We start from the raw sequence: 19,703 nt of genomic DNA on the forward strand, positions 1-19,703 counted from the left end.
ATATAAAGTTGGTTTTATGCCAAGTACATGAATATATTGGTCAAACCCAATTCATAAATAATAGAGTAATTCAGTCATTCATTGTGATGCACTGTTCAATGAACTGCTCTACACTATTTGATCAATTAAAGAAAAACACAAAAGTGTATATGGATAGATGCACTATTTTCTTGGAGAGAGAACTTGTGAATAGTTGCGTCTGAGAGCCAACAACATACCCTTGTTGTGTTCTATTTCACAAGCCAGCAAAGCAACACCTTGCTTCCTTACTGCAAAAGGCTGGTAGACATGTTTATCCATATGTGTCGAAATCCTGCCAAGCGCCAGGAAGTGTCCAACCTACACAATGACTCTTTGAAGTGCATCTCATCGCTCAAACATGGTCGTTGTTCTGGTGGCCACTTGCCAAGACCTTGCTGAGAATGGTTTGCCCCAGTTAATGCCCTCACCAGCTAGACCGATATCTCACGTAGGATCCCTGAATAAAGTGAAAATCATCAGTAAAGAGTCAAGGTGAAAAGTACAGAGGAGAGAGCTATTAAGGTTTGAAAATGTTTCTACAGAAAGTGACGTTCAAACCAGAACAGGAGTCTGCTTGCAAAACAACTATCATCTCATAGCCTTTGATTTAGACTTTATTCCATATGAAAGGAGGTCATGTGTGCTACAGTACACCATAGTTCACAGTTTCACTTTGCTACAGTTTACAGTTTGATTACAGTACATGTGATTTTCTTTCCTTTACACATTTCATTGTGAAACACTGTTTGATGTGTACAGCCTAATGGACCAGCCAGTGATACCATCGGAATAATTATGAGCACCTCATGAGTGCAGTTCTTTATTATCTGCCATTTTTATCTTCAAGTGCTTCGAACCTGCCTTAGAGCAAAATAAAGTGAAACAAAATTCAGACCTCTACAAGGCCAAACTGACTACAGTGTAAAGAGAGGAGATGAGATCTATTTGAGAAGGAGGATTGTCTCAGAGGGGATGCAAAGACCCGAGGCTACAGTAGCCGCAGGCACAGATCCGCACAATGTCCTATATACACACACAAACAAAAAAAACATATGCTTTGCAAAGCCTCTTAAGCATACCCTGAAGGGTACATCACAGAATTCAATAGAACTAGAGCGAGAGTTCACTACAGACAAACACTCTACTGAGTGATTTTATTATTACTGCTCCAAGGTGTTTTTCTGAAGGAACTGACCAGAAACATTTTGTCCCTTTTGCTGGGAACACAAAGGATCTCTTAGGTATTACTGAGGCAGGTTTTTCAATTAGATAGCAAGTCTGATGATGCTGATTGGTCATTAGCAGCACCTCCTTTCCTCTTTCATACAACCCTCATTAGTAGGTTGCTGATTGCATGCTATGCTAATAGAAATTCACTGACTGGGTTTGATTACCACCCTGTCTGTGCAGCTGTGCAGCATTTTTCGAGACTAAAATACTAAAATTCACTAAAAATCTGACCATGCTCTGCATTCATAACAGAAACAAATTACATGCAGTACATTTCCTATGAAATAAAGAATAGAAGTAGAAAAATCAGTATTCCACCTAAGGGTTATTATTTGATTTGTGACCAAGTTAATGGATAATAAAATGACATAATATGTATAATCTGAATCAACAGATATATAACATTTTCTCAATACGTTCATGTCTGTTATGATCTTTAATTGTTAACCCATGTTTTATGTATTTGTTTAATAACATTTTTCCAATTTGTTTGTTTTAGAATATTTTTATTAATTTATTTATTTTTGAATTCTTTTTATTGTTAAAATCAAAAGTCCCTTTAAGACAAGTCATGTCACTCGGCGGCCATCTTTGAAATGCCTTTCGGGCATGCAAGTGCAAATCCTATCTCTTTGAATGTGGAAACATCAAATTCTCCAAAACTGTTCACTAAGCTTGCGATTAAATTTCATATTTGAAATCACCAAAGAAATCTGCTATTAACTGTGTCATAAATGTTGTTTATTATGCTCAAATAGCGTTATAAAATGCTTATGATTCAGGCTAGAACAGCCAGTGCGCATGCGCAGTCCTGAGCGCATGTCTCAAAACGCTGACTGTTTCTATAGCAACCGAGACTTCTAACGGCAGCTGCAGTGACGCACTGACTTTACCGATTAGCGATTGGCTCCTTCATTCAGAAGGCGGGGCTTCCTGTGATTGAGTGGCCATATTAAGCATTGCATTTTTCCCCATTCAAAACTATACGAGTGAGATGTCTTGGGTATTCTATAGTCTTTGTAAAAATGCTTAAAATGCAGTGAAGTTGGGGGAAAGGGTTAATAATGGGGTTTGGTATAAAAATGATTGTTAAAGAAGCATGTTTTCAAATGCAAAATGTAAATATTTTGACTGGCCCACAAGAGAGAAATGACTTGCAGATATTTGGAGACCCTATAATCCCATGATAGCTCCACCAGTCAACGGGGCAGTCGTGGCCTAATGGTTAGAGAGTCGGACTTGTAACCCTAAGGTCACGTATTCAAGTCTCGGTACTGGCGGGGATTGTAGGTGGAGGGAGGGAATGTACAATGCCCCCTTCCACCCTCAATACCATGACTGAGGTGAGACCCTTGAGCAAGACACCGAACCCCCGACTGTTCCCCAGACGCCGCAGCAAAAATGGCTGCCCACTGCTCCGGGTGTGTGTTCACAATGTGTGTGTGTGTTTGTTTACTATTCACTGCTGTGTGTGTGTGTGCACTTGAATGGGTTAAATGTCACACTTTGCAGAAAGTGGTCTCTTTGTTCTAAATATACTGCTCCTTTCCCTGTCCAATCAAATCAGTATTGTAAGCCTGACCTTGAGGTCATGTTGTCCTGACCTGTAAGCTGTGACAGTGCATTCTGAACCCTGAATGACCCAACCTGGGTTTTTATGGGTCATGTCAGCATATTTAATTGCTTGATATTTGTTTGTTTTTGGTTTCAAATGCAGTTATATTATACCGCATTCTGCTGATTCACGAGTCGGAAAGTGACTCCACGTGTCCAGAGTAAAAATAGTATGAGCTCGGTGTGGATTTGTTACAAGCCCCCTCAGTCTGCATAAAGAAAAGTGAGTCTATAAACAAAGTCGAGACAAGATTCTGCAGCAAACTGTTTATCACATCTTCCGTCGCAATCCGAGAACTTTTCCCCTCAGTTTAATGAGCTGCTCTGTCATGATTAGCCGCCTGCTCAGGAGTGATCATTTCAGCGTATGCACTTGCTTAGAGAGGTATGCTAGCACTTTATTTACGCTGTGTTCTTGGGCAGACACCCATGTGAAGTTGACAGATCCGGTCTCCACGATGATGTTCTTATAGGCTATGACAAAGACGTGATGTTTGATTTGTGAACAAATTACTAGTTTGAATCTTTTTTATTTATTTATTTTTTTCGAGTTGGTCAAGAAGATTAACAAAATAGTCTGCTAACCTGCTTTGAATATGATTCACTCAGTCAGTGAATCATTCAGGGCCATTACAGAGTTTTAAATGGACTCCCTCACTGAGCCTTGAATAATTTTGCTGTCAGACTTAAAATAAACGGAGAACTGTTACTAAAAGATAAACACTACAGAACGCCCCCCTCCCCCCTTCATTTTTTTATTATATAAAGAAGAAAAATTATTTGGGTATCTTTGATATATATGTAGTGTGTACCCTCTTCATTACTCAACATTTCCGTCAGAAATATCATTAACAATATATTATGTCTTTGTTTCTTACAGTCACCCAAAGTGCACGGCTATCCTGATATGGAGACTGTGCCGCTCCTGCTCAGCAAAGTGAAGGCGGAACCTCCAGAAGACCTGCTCTCGTCCGAGCAGTTTCAGACCCAGACAGAGCCAGTGGACCTGTCCATCAACAAGACACGGACATCATCTCCTTCATCCAACAGCTCACCCATTACCTCAGCCTTCTCTCCATCTTCCTCTTCATCATTGTCATCCTCACCTTCCGTCATCACCTCAGTCTCCTCGGGAATGCCCTCCATTTTGACACCTGGGCCCTTGGTGGGCTCTTCTCATGGAGTTAGAGGCCAGCAATTTTTGCACATCATCCATCCCGTCCCCCCTTCCAGCCCCAGTAAACTTCCCAGCCAGGTGCACCGTATCCCTGTGGTGGTGCAGTCATTGCCCCTCATGTACACCACAGCCGTACGCTCCCCTTCAACCCTCAACTCCACCATCATGTTACCTCTTCTGGACGAGGCCAAGTACCATGGCAAAGGTGAGGACCACTTTCTGGATTGTTCAATAATTCCTGTTGGTTAATTTTTACTTGCTGTATTTACAGTGGGTTGACACCTTGATACACTTCTTAAAACAATATATATTTACTTGAGAAGCAAAAAAAAATAAACTTACTCAAACGAAAACCTAGATTTTTTTTCTTACCCCATCGATATTTTTTCTCATTTAAAGCAAAAACTCACTTCACTGATAAATTTTCAGAAAATGTGACTTAATATTTTAAGCCATTTTGCTTTTCAAGTAAATGCATCTTTATTTAAAAAATTTGAATATATTTGAATTGAAAAACAAGACAAAAAGTACTTATTTTTTTGCAGTATAAAAAGGTTGGATGTTTGCAAGTGGCAATAACTTGACAGTTTGAGAATTACTTACTTGATCACCATTGTGCCCCTGAGTGAAGCACTTAGCATCAGCCTGCCCCGAGGGGAATGTTGAAATCTTATGAAATTGTGATCACAGGGGAAAATAAATCAACTGGAATGGGGAAAAATGAAAGCTGATTAAAAACATCTGTTTCCTTCACATTTGTTTTAGGGAAAGACTAGCTTCAGACAACTGCATCTCTCTGTCCTTTTTTCACAGAAAAGCACCAGTACTCATAATGATATGCAAATATGGGGTTGTTTTGTCCTCAGCTGCCTGTGTCTTTCCTGCTGTTAGGGAGTCTGTGCTGGGTGACAAGCCTTACATACTGTCTGCTTTTGAAGTGGTGGGCATATAAAGTAAAAGATTAATTTCAGGTCAGGTAAGCAGGGTGGGAAATTAACTCTTGCCTCCAGCCTTTGGGCAGTGGTCGGTAATTTTGATTTATGTACCAGTTAATGTGGTGGTGTTTGTGGAAGATTTGATTTACCTGTAGATTTTGAAGTCAGTTGAAAATCTGGCAAGGTGCACGTCATTGCTATATATCTATATATTCAGATACTTGTAGCACTTCGTATTGTCACACTTGCTTTATTTTATCTCACGTTGCAGTGTATTTCACAAGTGGACCAAAATGAGATGAAAGGAAAATTAAAACACCAAAAGAATGGAAAAGTGAATTTTCACTTTGTTCTTTGTTCATTTTATTGGAAATATCTGAATTCTTTTCAAGAGAACTTAAATGTGAAAACAGATTATAGCTGTTTTTTTTTTTTTTTTTTTTTTTTTTTTAATATAAAGTTAGTGTACGTAAGAAGTCAACAGTGTCAGTGAATAGCTTAAAATAAAATAAAAAGCATGTGATTTGTGAAGAAAAATAAATGTTAAATACATTAATTTCAATTCACTTCTGTGTATTTAGGATACATAATGTGTTAGCTCTAAAAATAAAAGAAGTCTTTTCATTTCAGAAATGTTTTAAAATGTAATTTCCAACGTAACACTATTAAACACAATACATCATTGGAGATATTGGAAATATTGGAAATATTCATGACTTTCTGAAAGAAAAAAAAAGAAAAAAATTACAGAATTATTCTGGAAAGCATGTATGTCCACTGATGGACAAAGTTAGTAGAAAAATTAAATTAAATAGTAAGAGTGTGAAAAATTATTGTTATTTTCCAAAGGGCTAAAAGCGAAAAAACACCCATATACTGTGAGTTTTATACGTTTATAAAGAAAAAAACTTGCTTGTAAAAAAAAAAAAAACTAAGAGGTTGATAAAACAGTCATTGTCTGGTGGTCAAGAAATTAAACTTGCCAACCTAAAACTACTCTAAAGCCCATATTTGTGCATTATCTTAAGACACTGTTGCTTTTCTAACAAACAGAATATTGTTTACAGAGATGAAAGTGGTTTCTGCAAACATAGGATCTGCGCAGTTATCTCACGTCCAAGGTCATGCAGACAGGTCTCGGCCCCTCGCCACATACCCTAATCAGAAGCACACATCTTGCATGGTGCCTTCCCAAACTCTCGAGACCTCACCAATGGTACTTTGGGACTGCTGTTTAGGGTTGGTTTCCTGTAGGGCGAGTTTTAATACTCTGGCACTAAACCATGATGTTCTGGGTGTTGCTGTCAAATGGTGTTCGGCCCGAGCGGAGGGCACAAGGCAGCTGTTTGTTGCTCAACCTCTTGTTTATCTGGGAAGGGTGTCTGTCCCAAATGGTTGGGCAGGGCTGGGTATCCTGCTAGAAGAAGGATTTAAATACTGGGTGTCTCACTCAGCTTCAAGGGAAGGAAGAGAGGAAAAACAAGGTTTGCATAATGGGGTGGGGCGGATATTGAAAATGGGTGGCACCGCGAGCAGTCAGGCACATAGCAACATGGACTCCACCCAGAGTTCTCTGGAGCAGCACAGAGGAAATGGGGTCAGACCTGGGAGGGTTCAACATGGTAGCAGATGATGATATGCTTACATGATAGTGACTGACAGTAACATTACAACTATTTAAAGACACGAGTGTGAACCTTTTGTTCTGAAGTGCACCGATCGGCAATGCTTACAAGTAAATGTTCATGAATAAATGTTTTCGTCATGGCCAGTGACAGCTGAAAACACAATGGACAGCGCACACTTTCACTTGCACACGCATACTCATGTACAGGTTGCCAGGGGGAGGTGGGAAGGGGGTGTGCCCTTCTCCACAGCTCTGTCTCCGGCTGAGTTACCATGGAAACAGGCTATGGCTGGAAACAACAGGAGAAAGAAATCATGGGGTTTGCTTCACCACCTTCATGAACTCCGCTTTTGTCATTGCCTTTATATGGACATTTTTAAGGAATATCCAGGCAAGCTATGTACTGTAGGTAAATTGAATGGATTATGCTGGAAACAGTCCACAGAGACAGAGCATATTATTCACAGTAGCGGTCTACAGTATAAGAGTGTATTCAAAATTAATGTTTTTTTTTTTTTTTTTTTAACAGATTTAAAGTATATAGCACATTAAAAAGTGCTGCACAGTTCAGTAAAAGAAAGCTATTCAAATAGATCTAAAAAAATTAAGTGTTAAAAACTTTTAGAACATTTTAATAATAATATGCAAATTAGAAGTTATAAAAAGCATTTATTGCACTAAAAATAATCAGGGGGATTAACAGTATACAAGTATGATTTTAAATCTGTTTGAACATAGCTTCTGCTATAACTGATTTATGTCTAGCCTGAGTAGACAGAATGGAGGAGGAGAGAAAAGAGCTCCAGGCTCTTGTAATGTGTCCAATTAATCTTTCATTGAAATCCTCCATCAGTTTTGCTGAGTGTTTGTGGCACTCTGAAGTGGATGTTTAAACTACCCTATGAAAGGCATAGAATAAGTTTTGTGCTGAATTTGATAATGATTAGCAGTAAAAAGCAATAGGTATTAAGTTAGGACAGTGCATGTGATGTTTAACTTAATTCTTGACTAGTGGGTTCTCTTCAAAAATGGTGTGCTGGTCTGTTCTTATAGCATTGCTGACAAAATATTCATATGTACATACACTACCGTTCAAATGTTTGGAGATTTTTTTAAATGATTTTTAAAAAGTTTTTTATGCTAACCATTGCTGCATTTAAAAATAAATAAATAAATAAATAAAACAGTAATAACATTCATTTTGTGAAATATTATTACAATTTAAAATAACTTTTTTTCTATTTTAAGATATTTTAAAATGTAAGTAATTCCTGTGTTGGAAAAAAAAAGCAGAATTTTCATCAAGTATTATTAGCCCTGTTCACACCAAAAATGCTAACTATAAAGATAACAATAAAGATATAGTTCAAAAAATCGTTCTCAATATTAAAGAATAGCAGAGTACACACCTCTATAATGATAAAGGCACAGAAAAATGATCTATCTTTGGAATCTTTTTGATTTATTTTTTTTCAGTTTATGAATGATTGATTTTAAAAATATTGACAGCAAATCAGATTCAATCCTACTCTCATGAGCTTGAGAATTTAAAGCGGCAGACAACGAGCGTACCCTTGAATAAACAGATGATATTGTTCGCTGATGTGGACACTAATATCGTTATCTTTAGAGTGATCTTTATAGTTATCGTTCTTGGTGTGAACGGGCTTTTCTCCAGTCTTGGATATTACATGATCCTTCAGAGATTATAGTGTATATATGTACATTAATTATATCAGCGTGTAGTCTGGTTTGCTGAGGTCCATTGTTGTAGGAGCAGCTCACAAAAACTTGCTGTGAAGGTAGGAAATTTGTTGAATTTGGGTATAGGTCATGATTTATTGTGAATTTTGTTTTCCTAATTATGTCATTTTTTATAGTTATCAGTCACACTATAAAACCACTGACAATCGACAGAGACCTAATTTTAAGTTTTACTCAAAAATGCACTTGAGACCATATAGCTGACATCTTAGGTGTTCTTATTATTCATACAGAAATTCATAAATTGGCAGCATAACTATGTCCAAAACCCTAGAAACAAAGGGCGAGTGGCAGCATAGCTCTGTTGCCTTTAGATGCTCTCTGGGCATCTAATCGCCTGTGCTGGTGTCAAACCTGCAGGACACACTGCCCAAGGCTGATTGGGAGACAGCACAGACACCTCTGATCCGGGATCAGGTCTGACATTCTGCTGAGAGAGCAGCGAATTAGAAACACAGCCCTGCAGCCTGGGCTAACCTCCATAATATTAACAAAGCTTGCTGCTCTCGTTCTGTGGGGAATGAGATCCAGTAATCAGAGATGGGTGTTTTGTGACTGCCAGTCTAAAGCACTGACATATACAGGTGTGACTGAATTAAAAACCTGTATTTGATGACAAACTCACAAACAACACACACCTGAAATGTATCATGCGGTATTAAAATAACTGTTGTATTAATATTACATTGTAACCAGGTGCAACATAATAAAGCAACAATATTTTTACATTCACTGTACATTTATGCATTTGGCAGATGCTTCTATTTAAGGTTTACTTTTTTATCAGCTTGTAGTTTATATATATATATAAGGATTTTAATTCAATTTTAACTACTTTTTCCCATTTATTCAATGTTAATCTGGCCATTTGGGTGAAATATCATTGGTCCAATATGCCCCTCCACAGCACTGTACATTAAACATCAAATGGCTGAGATTCAGTCGCTTCACACCAGTGTGTTAACTAAAACTAAAACTATTAAAAATACTTAATGACAACTTAAAGAAAACAGAAATATAATGAAAAATAAATATTAGATAAAAAATTTGTAAAACTTAAAAAATTTGTTTTTGTAGTATTTGTTTTATTTGTGTAGTTTGTAAAAATTTTTTGTTTTTTTTATGGTTAATAGTATTTTGTTTTAATATTTTAATATTAATATTGTATTTGTTGAATATTATATTTGCTCCCTTTTGGCCCTGTAGACATTGATTTAATAAACTGCAGTGTCATTTCCCCATCTTAAAATGGTGTACTGTGTTTATCAGCATTCTGTGGTGGAAATGACATGTTTTATCGGGCATTATTTATTTTTGGGCATTTGAAAAGTAGCAGATATAAATAATGAGGGTGTGATAAAGTTTCTAAAGCAATTAATGTGACCTTAATATAATAAACAGAAAACAAAAATGAAATCTGTTCATTTGAATGGAAATGAACACTTGGGAGATCAAGGTGCCAAAAGTTGAAGAAACACCCTGAAATGCTGTGCTAATTTCTGCTCAGTGTCATGCAGCATATTGTAAGCTTCTGAATGGGCCTGAGAATAGCCTCGGGCGGTACGCGTATTACAGACATGTAACTAACCTCCTCCTCTGTTGTCCTCCCCCTGCGGCAGCACAAACAGACCACAATGGCCTGTCACCAAGACAAATCAAAAGTGACAGTGATGATGACGACCTGCCAAACGTGACCTTGGACAGTGTTAATGAAACAGGATCTACGGCGCTGTCTATAGCACGAGCAGTCCAGGAGTGAGTATTCTTTAAAGACACACTCTCGCAAACACACCAACATACACTGGAAGTCAAGCTTCAACATATGCACACTGACTGACTTCAACTAATTGTGTATTGTACATAGTGCTAACAATGTAGATTCATTTTGTATGTTTGAAGATTCTGCTTTGTAGTTGGACTCAAAATTCCTTTCTGAATCCAAAGCCCCCCTTTGTCCAAGATAATATTTGAAGACTTTCCTATTTATGCTGATATGCACCTTCTGTTGTCAAAAAAATAAACTCAAATATATGAATTAATCTTAATGTTATGCAGCTATATTTTTAGTGTTTTTTTTTAGCATTTTAATTAAGATTATGTTATTAAAACTAAATATAATTAAAGACTTATTAGGGCCTTAGTGGGCCTGGCCCCCTGGTTGAGAAACACTGCTTTAAAGAGATAGTTAACCCAAAAACAGCATCATTTTTATGTTGTTCCCAGTCTGGGGTGCATTTCCCAAAAGCATTAGTTATGGTGACGAGTTCTGTTGTTTTAGCATAGTTTAACAATTTGGTTTTTTGTGAATCCATAGTTCCAGCAAACATTCGCAAACAGCATTCCAAAGTTGTGTAGCTGTAGAACTACAGCTCCTGACATGTGGTTATAATCATAGTTTCTTGTTAGTATGACATATGGACTTAAATAGCTCAAACACTTAAGCAATTTAAGCAAGCTGACATGTAGGACAATCTATATCTTTTTTATTCCATATATATACAAATTTCATTCTATGACTTTTAGTTTAAGAGAATTTTTTAGAAAACGTTTTTGGAAAAGTGCACATATGTGCGTTGGAACCTTGGAGTGAGATATGGAAAACTGCAAAATTCAGCAAATTAAAGGAGAAGAAGAATGGCGAAGCAGTCCTCAGATGCTGTGTTTATTTACAGCAATGATCTGACATTCATTTGATCTTAAACTGATTAAGTTATCACTACACCACCTGCTTGACATAATAAATGACAGTTCTAAACAACATGGTTCGAACAATGAATGTGCGAAAAAAATCGCACAGTTGTGATTAGGTAGTTCCTTTCTCCAGCAATGCATCATTACGTTGATGTTCAGGAAACAAACTACACACTGACTTACTTTCTTCTGTGGAACACAATGGAAGATAGAAGATTTTTTTTTTCCGTGAAATGAAAGTCAATGGGGTCCAATCAGGGTTGTTTTGGACCCCATTGACTTTCATTGTATGGACAAAAACAGTTGAAACACTCTTCAGAGTATCTTCTGATGTTTTCCACAGAATAAAAGAAGTCACGCAGGTTTGGATTGACAAGGACATGTATAAATGATCATAGAATGATAACATTTCGGTGAATTATCCCTTTAATGGATTAAAGAGTTGAAAATGAATACCTATCACAAGACTTTTGCAAACACAAACAGTGAAGCAATTCTTTGAAGGCCATTCTTTGTTAAACCAGCTCTTTGGTAACATTAGCTGTCACCTCCCATTTTTAGCGGCACAACTCCATGTGTCTTCACTCAGATGAGGTGTAGTCATCCCATTAAAGACAGTTACATGATCAAAACCAGAAGACTCTCGAGCCCTGCAGGCTGTAAAAAACAGCCTAGGACTTCTCCCAAAGAGTTTTCCATGAGCCAGCCCCCCTACCAGCACCCTGCCGTCCGGCCTGTTATTTAGGCAAATGGTTTGGAAAGTATTCCAGGATTCCTCCGTATGTCAAAGCTCGCACTGACACCGTGCAAGTGTTTTTCTTTGCTTTGAGTGTGCTGTGGACGAACACTACTAGGACTTTGCCCCCCAGTGCAGCAGAATGCCAAAATACAGTTTAACCAGATATACAGGAATGGTGTTACTGGGAGAGCTGCTGCTTTTGCCTGTTTACAGAGAGAGAGAAAAGGAGAAAGAGGGCATGTGTGCAGCTGTGTTCATTCTAGCATGTGAAATAAGATAACATTGTGGGCAGCGTCGCCACAAGAATAACACTGATAGCACGGCAGACTCAATGGACGAGAACAAATAAGCATTTATCACATCAAAGAAGTGTTTGATGAAGAATATTGTCATTTAATTGGGTCAGTGTTTTTGCACAATAATCGAACCAGAAAATTAAAAAGGCAAGGCAATAAAATGCAGTCTACAATGAGACTGGAGCATCTAACAGTAGGAATGATGCCTTGTGAGGCAAATTTGTGGACGCAGAGTTTGGCTGGCACGGCGAGGCCCCACGGGACTAAAATAACCCCCTCGGCTCACAGACCTGTCAGAGGCCAGTCACAGCCGACCCAAAATGACTCCACTATAAGGCCGTCTTCACCACCAGACGAGCCAATTTAGGAGAGTGAACTGCCAGCTCTGCACTTAATTTAAATATCCATGCAGCTAAAGAAGCCCTGTATCACACAACACGGCACTCTAAGTGAAAGGCCAGATGCCATTATGTGCTGATATCTACCTTTAAGTTGCTGATATCAGTTTCAGATAAACAGATAAAACCCAACTTTTGCATCTCTGAGAGTTTCTATGAGAGCTTCTTAAGTGCATCTATGTGGGTTTCTGTGTTGTGTGTGTTTGTGTGTGTTGCATTATCCATGAACCCTTCTTGGAAAGGGGCTGTAATATTATTATTATTATTGACTGATATTGGACACTCATTTCTACAAATTTTATGATTTGAAATAACTTTTGCCATCATCTAGCATTGATTTTAAAGAATAGCTCTATAGTACAACAAAGAATTTAAACCTTTGTTTTTCTGAAGAGATCCAATCCCAACCAAAATATAAAATAAACCCTTTTTTTCATTCAGACCTTTTCCTTTCGATTTAATAATCCTATACAGCATACCATATATTATAATTTCTAAAATCACTGAAGCATTACAATTTATTTATTTAACATTGACATAAATGTGAATTATTTGTGCATTTGTTATTTATATTTAATATTAATAAAATATAAATATTTGTAATATGTACAATAAATAATTTTATATAATATATTGTTAATATTAATATATTATAGATAATATTGTTAATATATATATAAAATTGTGATTTATCAAATATTTATATTTAATAAAACATTAATATTATTTAAATAACATTAATAATTCACTATATAGTACTTATTTAAATAATGTTAATATTTTTTAATTCTGTCTGTATATAATTATATAGTTATATGTATAGTTTTATATATATATATATAATTTTTTTTTTTTTTTTTTACAGTACATAGAGTACACCTACAGTAGTACAGTAATCTATTCTAATCCTGTCTCTCCCTGCCTACTTGGTTCTTTTCTGTCATTCCTCTCTGCAGTCTGGATGAGATGCAGGTCTTGTTGTGACATGTTTAGGAGAGTGTATCAGAGAACACCCTGAGCCCTGAGCAGAAAGTTTACTTCGCTGGTCACTCTGAGCAGAGACAAAAAGACCAAGAGCTCAATTCAGTTTGAGCCATTTTTCAACATACAGAATAATTCATACACCCAGAAACACAATGACAAAAGCACAAAGCCAGGATGACAGGGTTATGCAGGGTTCACACAAGAGCTGTTTTAAAGGTCTAGGCATCATCTGGGCGGCAGAGCTATGCACTGTTCTACAGTAGGTCACGGCACTAGAATATGTTACTTTTTGACGAGGAGTAAAAACAGACATGGTTGAATCAGTGGGGGGACCCAAAAAAGACTTTGATTTAAGTAAAATTTTAAGTAAAATAGGGGAGAAAAGCGCCAGTGGAGTATGAACTAAAAGTAGCGTAATGTCCTCTTTGTGCTGGGGGAAGTGAGGGTTGAACTGGGCAAAGTCATGTTCCATCCAACCAGGGGATCTCCCCAGTACCAGCCTAGTGTTGTTGCACCACACCTGAATCTAGAGGACATCTGGTGCCTGAGCACAATGGTGTTGTGAAGGACATGTGTGAGACAGGATGCTTATTACATTATAGATTATATATTATAGATCTACCGATAATGGATTTAGCTGGTATTGATATCAAATGTGGCCCTATTTTAATACAGAAATCCATGTGTATGTTTTAATACCCCCCCCCCAATCCCAATTATAGCCAATAAAATCAATCAATCAGTACATAAAATTACATATATATTTTTTATTTTTTTGGAAATAAACATTTCCTTTATTAAAGAAGGATGCATTAAATTGATTCAAAATCACAGTGCTTTCTATTCATCAAATAAACCTGGAAAAATGTATCACAGTTTGCAAAAAAATATTAAGCACTGTTTTCATCATTGATAATAATGATGAAAATGTTTGAGCACCAGAGCAGGATATTAGAATGAATTCTAATGGTGTATGTGACACTGAAGACTGGAATAAAGAATGTTAAAAATTCAGCTTTGCATGACAGGAATAAATTACATTTTAAAATATATTTAAATATTGAATAAATAGAGAGAGAGAGAGAGAGAGAGAGAGAGAGAGAGAGAGAGAGATTGAATCTTTTATTGACTGAATCAAAAGATAAATTAGTTGATGTGTATTGGACATGCATCTAGACATGCTGATTTGAGATGAATCCTCCATTACATCAAGGAGAATAACCATCTGAACCTGTCAGGTGGATCTGTATTTTCAAGTCATTTTCTGCCAGTCAGACTACTGTATCACTATTTATGTCAGTGGCGTCCCCTCTGAAATATATCAGACTGTAAACATCCTGTGAGAGTTTTCCGCTGAAGTCTTTCCACTGTAAATCCTGTCACTCCCTCTGAACTCTCCTTCTAACATCAACCCCCCTCCATTTCTATCTGCCACCAACTTTCATTCTCACAGAAACTCTCTCTGTGACTTTCTCTCTCTCTCTTGTAATTTCTCTGAGAGAGAGAAAAAAAACAACCTGTTTGTTTGGTTGATTGTTTCTTTGTTTGTTTTTGTTTGTTTTTTTTTATTTCACTTCTCCCCTCCTGGGTCTCTTTCTCTCTCACTCTTTCACTCTCTGCGTGTGTTTGCTCGAGGCAGTGAGAGAGAGAGTTCAGCCTCATTTCTGACACACTGGCTCATTTCCGCTAGGCCTTCGCTTGGCAGCACACCAACATCAACAGGTGACCCAGGAGCAGGGGAGAAACAGGAAGTGGGCTGCATGTGGTGGAGACAGTTCACTGGAGGAGTTGTCTGGCTCCGCCCCCTCTGCCTTTATTGCCAGGCCCAGCCTATGCCAATCAGCAAAGCAGGGACATAGAGCTCTTATTACCTTAGAAGGGAAGGCGAGCGAGGACAATGTAATGTAATTAGACTCTCCTCTCTTTCTACCTATAGGAGAAATGGAATAAAATGACTCGTACGCTCTCTTGCTTTCAAACACAGCACGTCCTCACACTTAAGTGGCTCTCCGCTCTTCTCCAACAGTTCAGTGAGCTCATTGGTTGATATGTATAAATCCTCTCAATGAGAGCCAGCTTTACAGTCTGAAATCTAGCCCACCCTCTGGAATGGCAATAATTCATTTTCTCACAGCAATCACAACAGACAGCATGTTAGTACTGTACAGTTTTATTTATTTGATCGTATAATGTTGTGTAACATTGATTGGAATAAGTATGTTAAGACATTTCCTTGGATTTTGCTAAAAGCAAACTAACAAGCAACAAATGTCACATCTCTGTAAGAATTATGACTTGTTTTGTAAGGAAAAAAAAAAGATGACATGCTTTTGGCCTCTGAGTGTTTGCGTTGTGCCATCAAAATGCATCAGGTCTACAGCACCATCTAGTGATATATTATGAGTAGAACATTAGCAACATGGGCAAGTAGTCAAGTAACTTTATTTGTTTTTTTCAGTTAACAATGTGTAAAATATTGGTTAGAGATGAATGCATTTCTTTTTTCATACATTTCACACATTTTGTGTAAAAAAAAATTCATATATTTGAGGGATGGCAATTTGTGAAAATGTGTGTGCTTAATAGTTGAATCTCTTTTTGAATTGTTAAACTTTCCTCTCTTAGTCTCCCTGTAATCAATACTGCATTCAATAAGATTTTCTTTAAAGAAATTAATTCAGAAAGAATGCATTAAACTGATCAAAAAAAAAATGACAGTAAAGACATTTATACGTTCCATTTAAATAAGTGCTGTTCTTTTGAACTTTCGATTCATCAAATAATTCTGATTTTATATATATATATATATATATCACAATTTTTACAAGAATATTAAGCAGCACAACTGCTTTCAACATTTATAATGATAACAAATGTTTTGTGAGCAGCAAATCAGTGTATTAGAATGATTTCTGAAGGATCTTGTGACACAATTTAGCTTTGCCATCACTGGAATAAAATACATATTAAAATATATAAAAATAGAAAACCGTTATTTTACATTATAATAATAATTCACAATATTACTTTATTTTTGATCAGAAATATGCAGTCCTGGTCATTATAAGATACTTATTTCAAAAACACTAATATCTTAACCCACTTTATGAGGAAAACACGTGGTCCAAGTCTTAACTAATGATTGGAAAAGTTGTTATTTTTTATTTTATTTTATTTTATTTTATTTTATTTTATTTTATTTTATTGCATGTTACCACATGATGGCAGCAATTAGCTTATATACATGCTGCTGTCTCAGTTAATTTCTTAGGATGCGGAATAAGGTCAGCTGGCAATATTTTAATGCCCTATACAGGGTGATTAAAATCTCTCTCTCTCTCTGTCTCTGTCTCTGTCTCTGTCACTGTCACTGTCTCTCTCTCTCTCTCTCTCTCTCTCTCTCTCTCTCTCTCTCAGTTCCATGTCACCATTCAGTATTGAGAGCATCCGACGGCCACAGCCACCGGAATCTCCAGACTCCAAGAAACGACGCATCCACAGGTGTGACTTTGCAGGCTGTAATAAAGTTTATACCAAGAGCTCCCATTTAAAGGCACACAGGAGGACACACACAGGTTTGTCAGCACACAAATGCAATCTGTACATCTAGTTTCACTGTCAATTTATTTGAATTTGGAGTATTGTTTCTATTGTTAAAGAAATAGTTCACCCCAAAATTAAATTTGCTGAAAATTTGGTCATCATCAGGCCATCCAAAATGTAGATGAATTTGCTTCTTTTTCACAACAGATTTTAAAAAAATGTTGCTCAGCATTGGATCCTCTGCAGTCAGTGGGTTCTGTCAGAATGAGAGTCCATGACTCCAATCCATCAATTAATGTCTTGTAACCAAGATGCTTTTAACTTCAAACAATTTCTTCATATCATATCAAATATCATACATCATATCATACATCATATCATATCATATATCATATCATATCATATCATATCATATCATATCATATCATATCATATCATATCATATCATAATATTGCTTTCTCCATTCAAAAAATTGTTACTTCACAAGATGTTAATGGATGAACTGGAGTTGTATTGTGGATTATTGTGATGTTTTTATTAGCTGTTTGATACTCTCATTCTGACGGCACCCATTCACTACAGAGGATCCACTGGCGATCAAGTACTGTAATGCTAAATTTCTTCAAATCTGATTAGAAGAAGAAACTAACTCATCTACATCTTGGATGGCCTGAGGGGGCATAGATTTTAAGCAAATTTTCATTTTTGGGCGAACTATTCCTTTTTAAACAGTCTTGATTGTTTCACATTTTACAATTTCCTTAATATTTCCAAAATTTACAGTGGTGTTTATTTTTGCCTAAGTAAGGTTCATTATCTCTACTAGGTGAGAAGCCATACAAGTGCACCTGGGACGGCTGCACATGGAAGTTCGCCCGCTCAGACGAGTTGACACGACATTACCGTAAGCACACAGGGGTCAAACCCTTTAAGTGTGGGGACTGCGACCGAAGCTTTTCGCGCTCAGACCATCTGGCCCTGCACCGTCGCAGACACATGCTGGTTTGAACCCACCCACTCACTCACACACGGGAGAGCTGGATCTCCCCCAGTAGTGTTCAGCTGGGCTGGACACAGACACGGCCATCCCTGCCCCTGAGAAAGAACGAGAGAGAGGATAAAGCAAGCAAAGGAGGAGCATGATGCTTTCCCCACATTTGCAGAGCTAAACAGGGTCCATTCAGGGAGGGAGATGGCTCATCTACAAGCCTGAAACATTTGGAGTCCAGGATGTTGATTGTCTCATGTCTGTTCAAAGGATTATTTCACTCGGACAAATGGTTTGTTTTCTGTTTTTTCCTTTCTGAATCATCTGTGTGGTCTGTTTTAAATTGGCTGCTTGTCACTCAACATCTACAATGTGAAGCAATGCAGAGTGGAATGGCTTTATATGTTGTTCTGACAGATGCGAAGGGGAGCGTGACCGTGAATGGTATGCTTGCACAGTTTTTTACATTTACATCAAGAGCCAGACTATTTCAGAAGGATTAAGCAGATCTTCTAATGCGAAGACTTTGGGCCAGTGATTCCAGAGGTTTCAGAGGTTGCCATTTACAGGTCAACACACCAGCGAATGAGATTACACAACAAACAATCTATCATAATGTTCATTTTGGGTCAGTATATCTTCTGTTCCTCCTAGCTGATGGTTTTAAACTGAAATGGACTGAATTTGATAGACAGACACATTTGTCTGAATTTTATCACATTGAAATCTGGATAACGAGGGTCTACTCAGACAGGTAACTTGAGGCAGAAGAGCAATATTCTGAGCACCACAGGGGTGAGCTGACCTGGTCCCCCTCACCCTTTTACAGTCCAACCTTTTGTTTTCTATAATTCGGATACCTCTTCTATTTATAGCAGCCACATTTTGGAGGTGTAGTCTCTCACAACTTTCTAGGATATGCACTGTTTTCTTTTCCTTTTGTGAGACTGCTTTTGAACTATGAAGCCTGATGTCAGTTATGGTCAGTACAACAGCATTGTTCATTGGCTTTGTATTTATGAAGTATCTTTGCAAACATCAGTGTATCCATTTTCTAATTATTTTGATGACACTTCATTTAATTAATGCATTTGGTAACATTGGTAACTAACAATGTACATTACCATTCATAAGTTTGGGGTCAGTAGGAATTTTAATGTTTTTGGAAAGTCTCTCATGTTCACCAAGGCTGCATTTATTTGATCAAAAAATAGAGTAAAACAATAATATTATGGATTAATATTACAATTTAAAACAACTGTTTTTAGATTTAAAAATCTAGTTTAAATAATCATGTATTTATATATAATATAATATAATATTCATATTTATATTAATAGCAGCCATTACTTCAGTCTTCAGTGTCACATGATCCTTCAGAAATCATTCTAATATGCTGATTTGATGCTCAAGAGACATTTCCTATTTACAGTTGTGCTTAATATTTTTAGGAAAACCCTGATACAGTTTGTTTCATGATTCTTTAATTAATAGAGAGTTAATTATTTGAAACAGAAATCTTTTGTAACTTTATAAATGTCTTTACTGTTACATTTGATCAGTGTTATGGATCCTTGTTGTATAAATGTATTCATTATTTTCGTAAAAAAATCCACCACAAACTTTTGAATATACAACAATTTAAAGCATCTTTAAATCTAGGTAAATTATAAATATGCTTTCGTTCTATTCATG

General features: G+C 36.9%; 1 protein-coding gene across 1 annotated transcript in view; it reads left to right on the forward strand.

The window, feature by feature from the left end:
• klf12b (Kruppel-like factor 12b) overlaps nucleotides 1-19,249 on the forward strand; it is a 37,335-nt gene extending 18,086 nt beyond the window's left edge. The window contains exons 3-6 of the mRNA XM_019074811.2: nucleotides 3,746-4,247; nucleotides 9,988-10,123; nucleotides 16,894-17,051; nucleotides 17,847-19,249. Coding sequence (XP_018930356.2) covers nucleotides 3,746-4,247; nucleotides 9,988-10,123; nucleotides 16,894-17,051; nucleotides 17,847-18,028 — 978 coding nt within the window. The 3' untranslated portion in view covers nucleotides 18,029-19,249. The remainder of the gene's footprint in view (nucleotides 1-3,745; nucleotides 4,248-9,987; nucleotides 10,124-16,893; nucleotides 17,052-17,846) is intronic.
• Nucleotides 19,250-19,703: the final 454 nt, after the last annotated feature.

The sequence above is a fragment of the Cyprinus carpio genome, chromosome A9, assembly GCF_018340385.1.
Source record: "Cyprinus carpio isolate SPL01 chromosome A9, ASM1834038v1, whole genome shotgun sequence".
NCBI classification, from domain to species: Eukaryota; Metazoa; Chordata; class Actinopteri; order Cypriniformes; family Cyprinidae; genus Cyprinus; species Cyprinus carpio.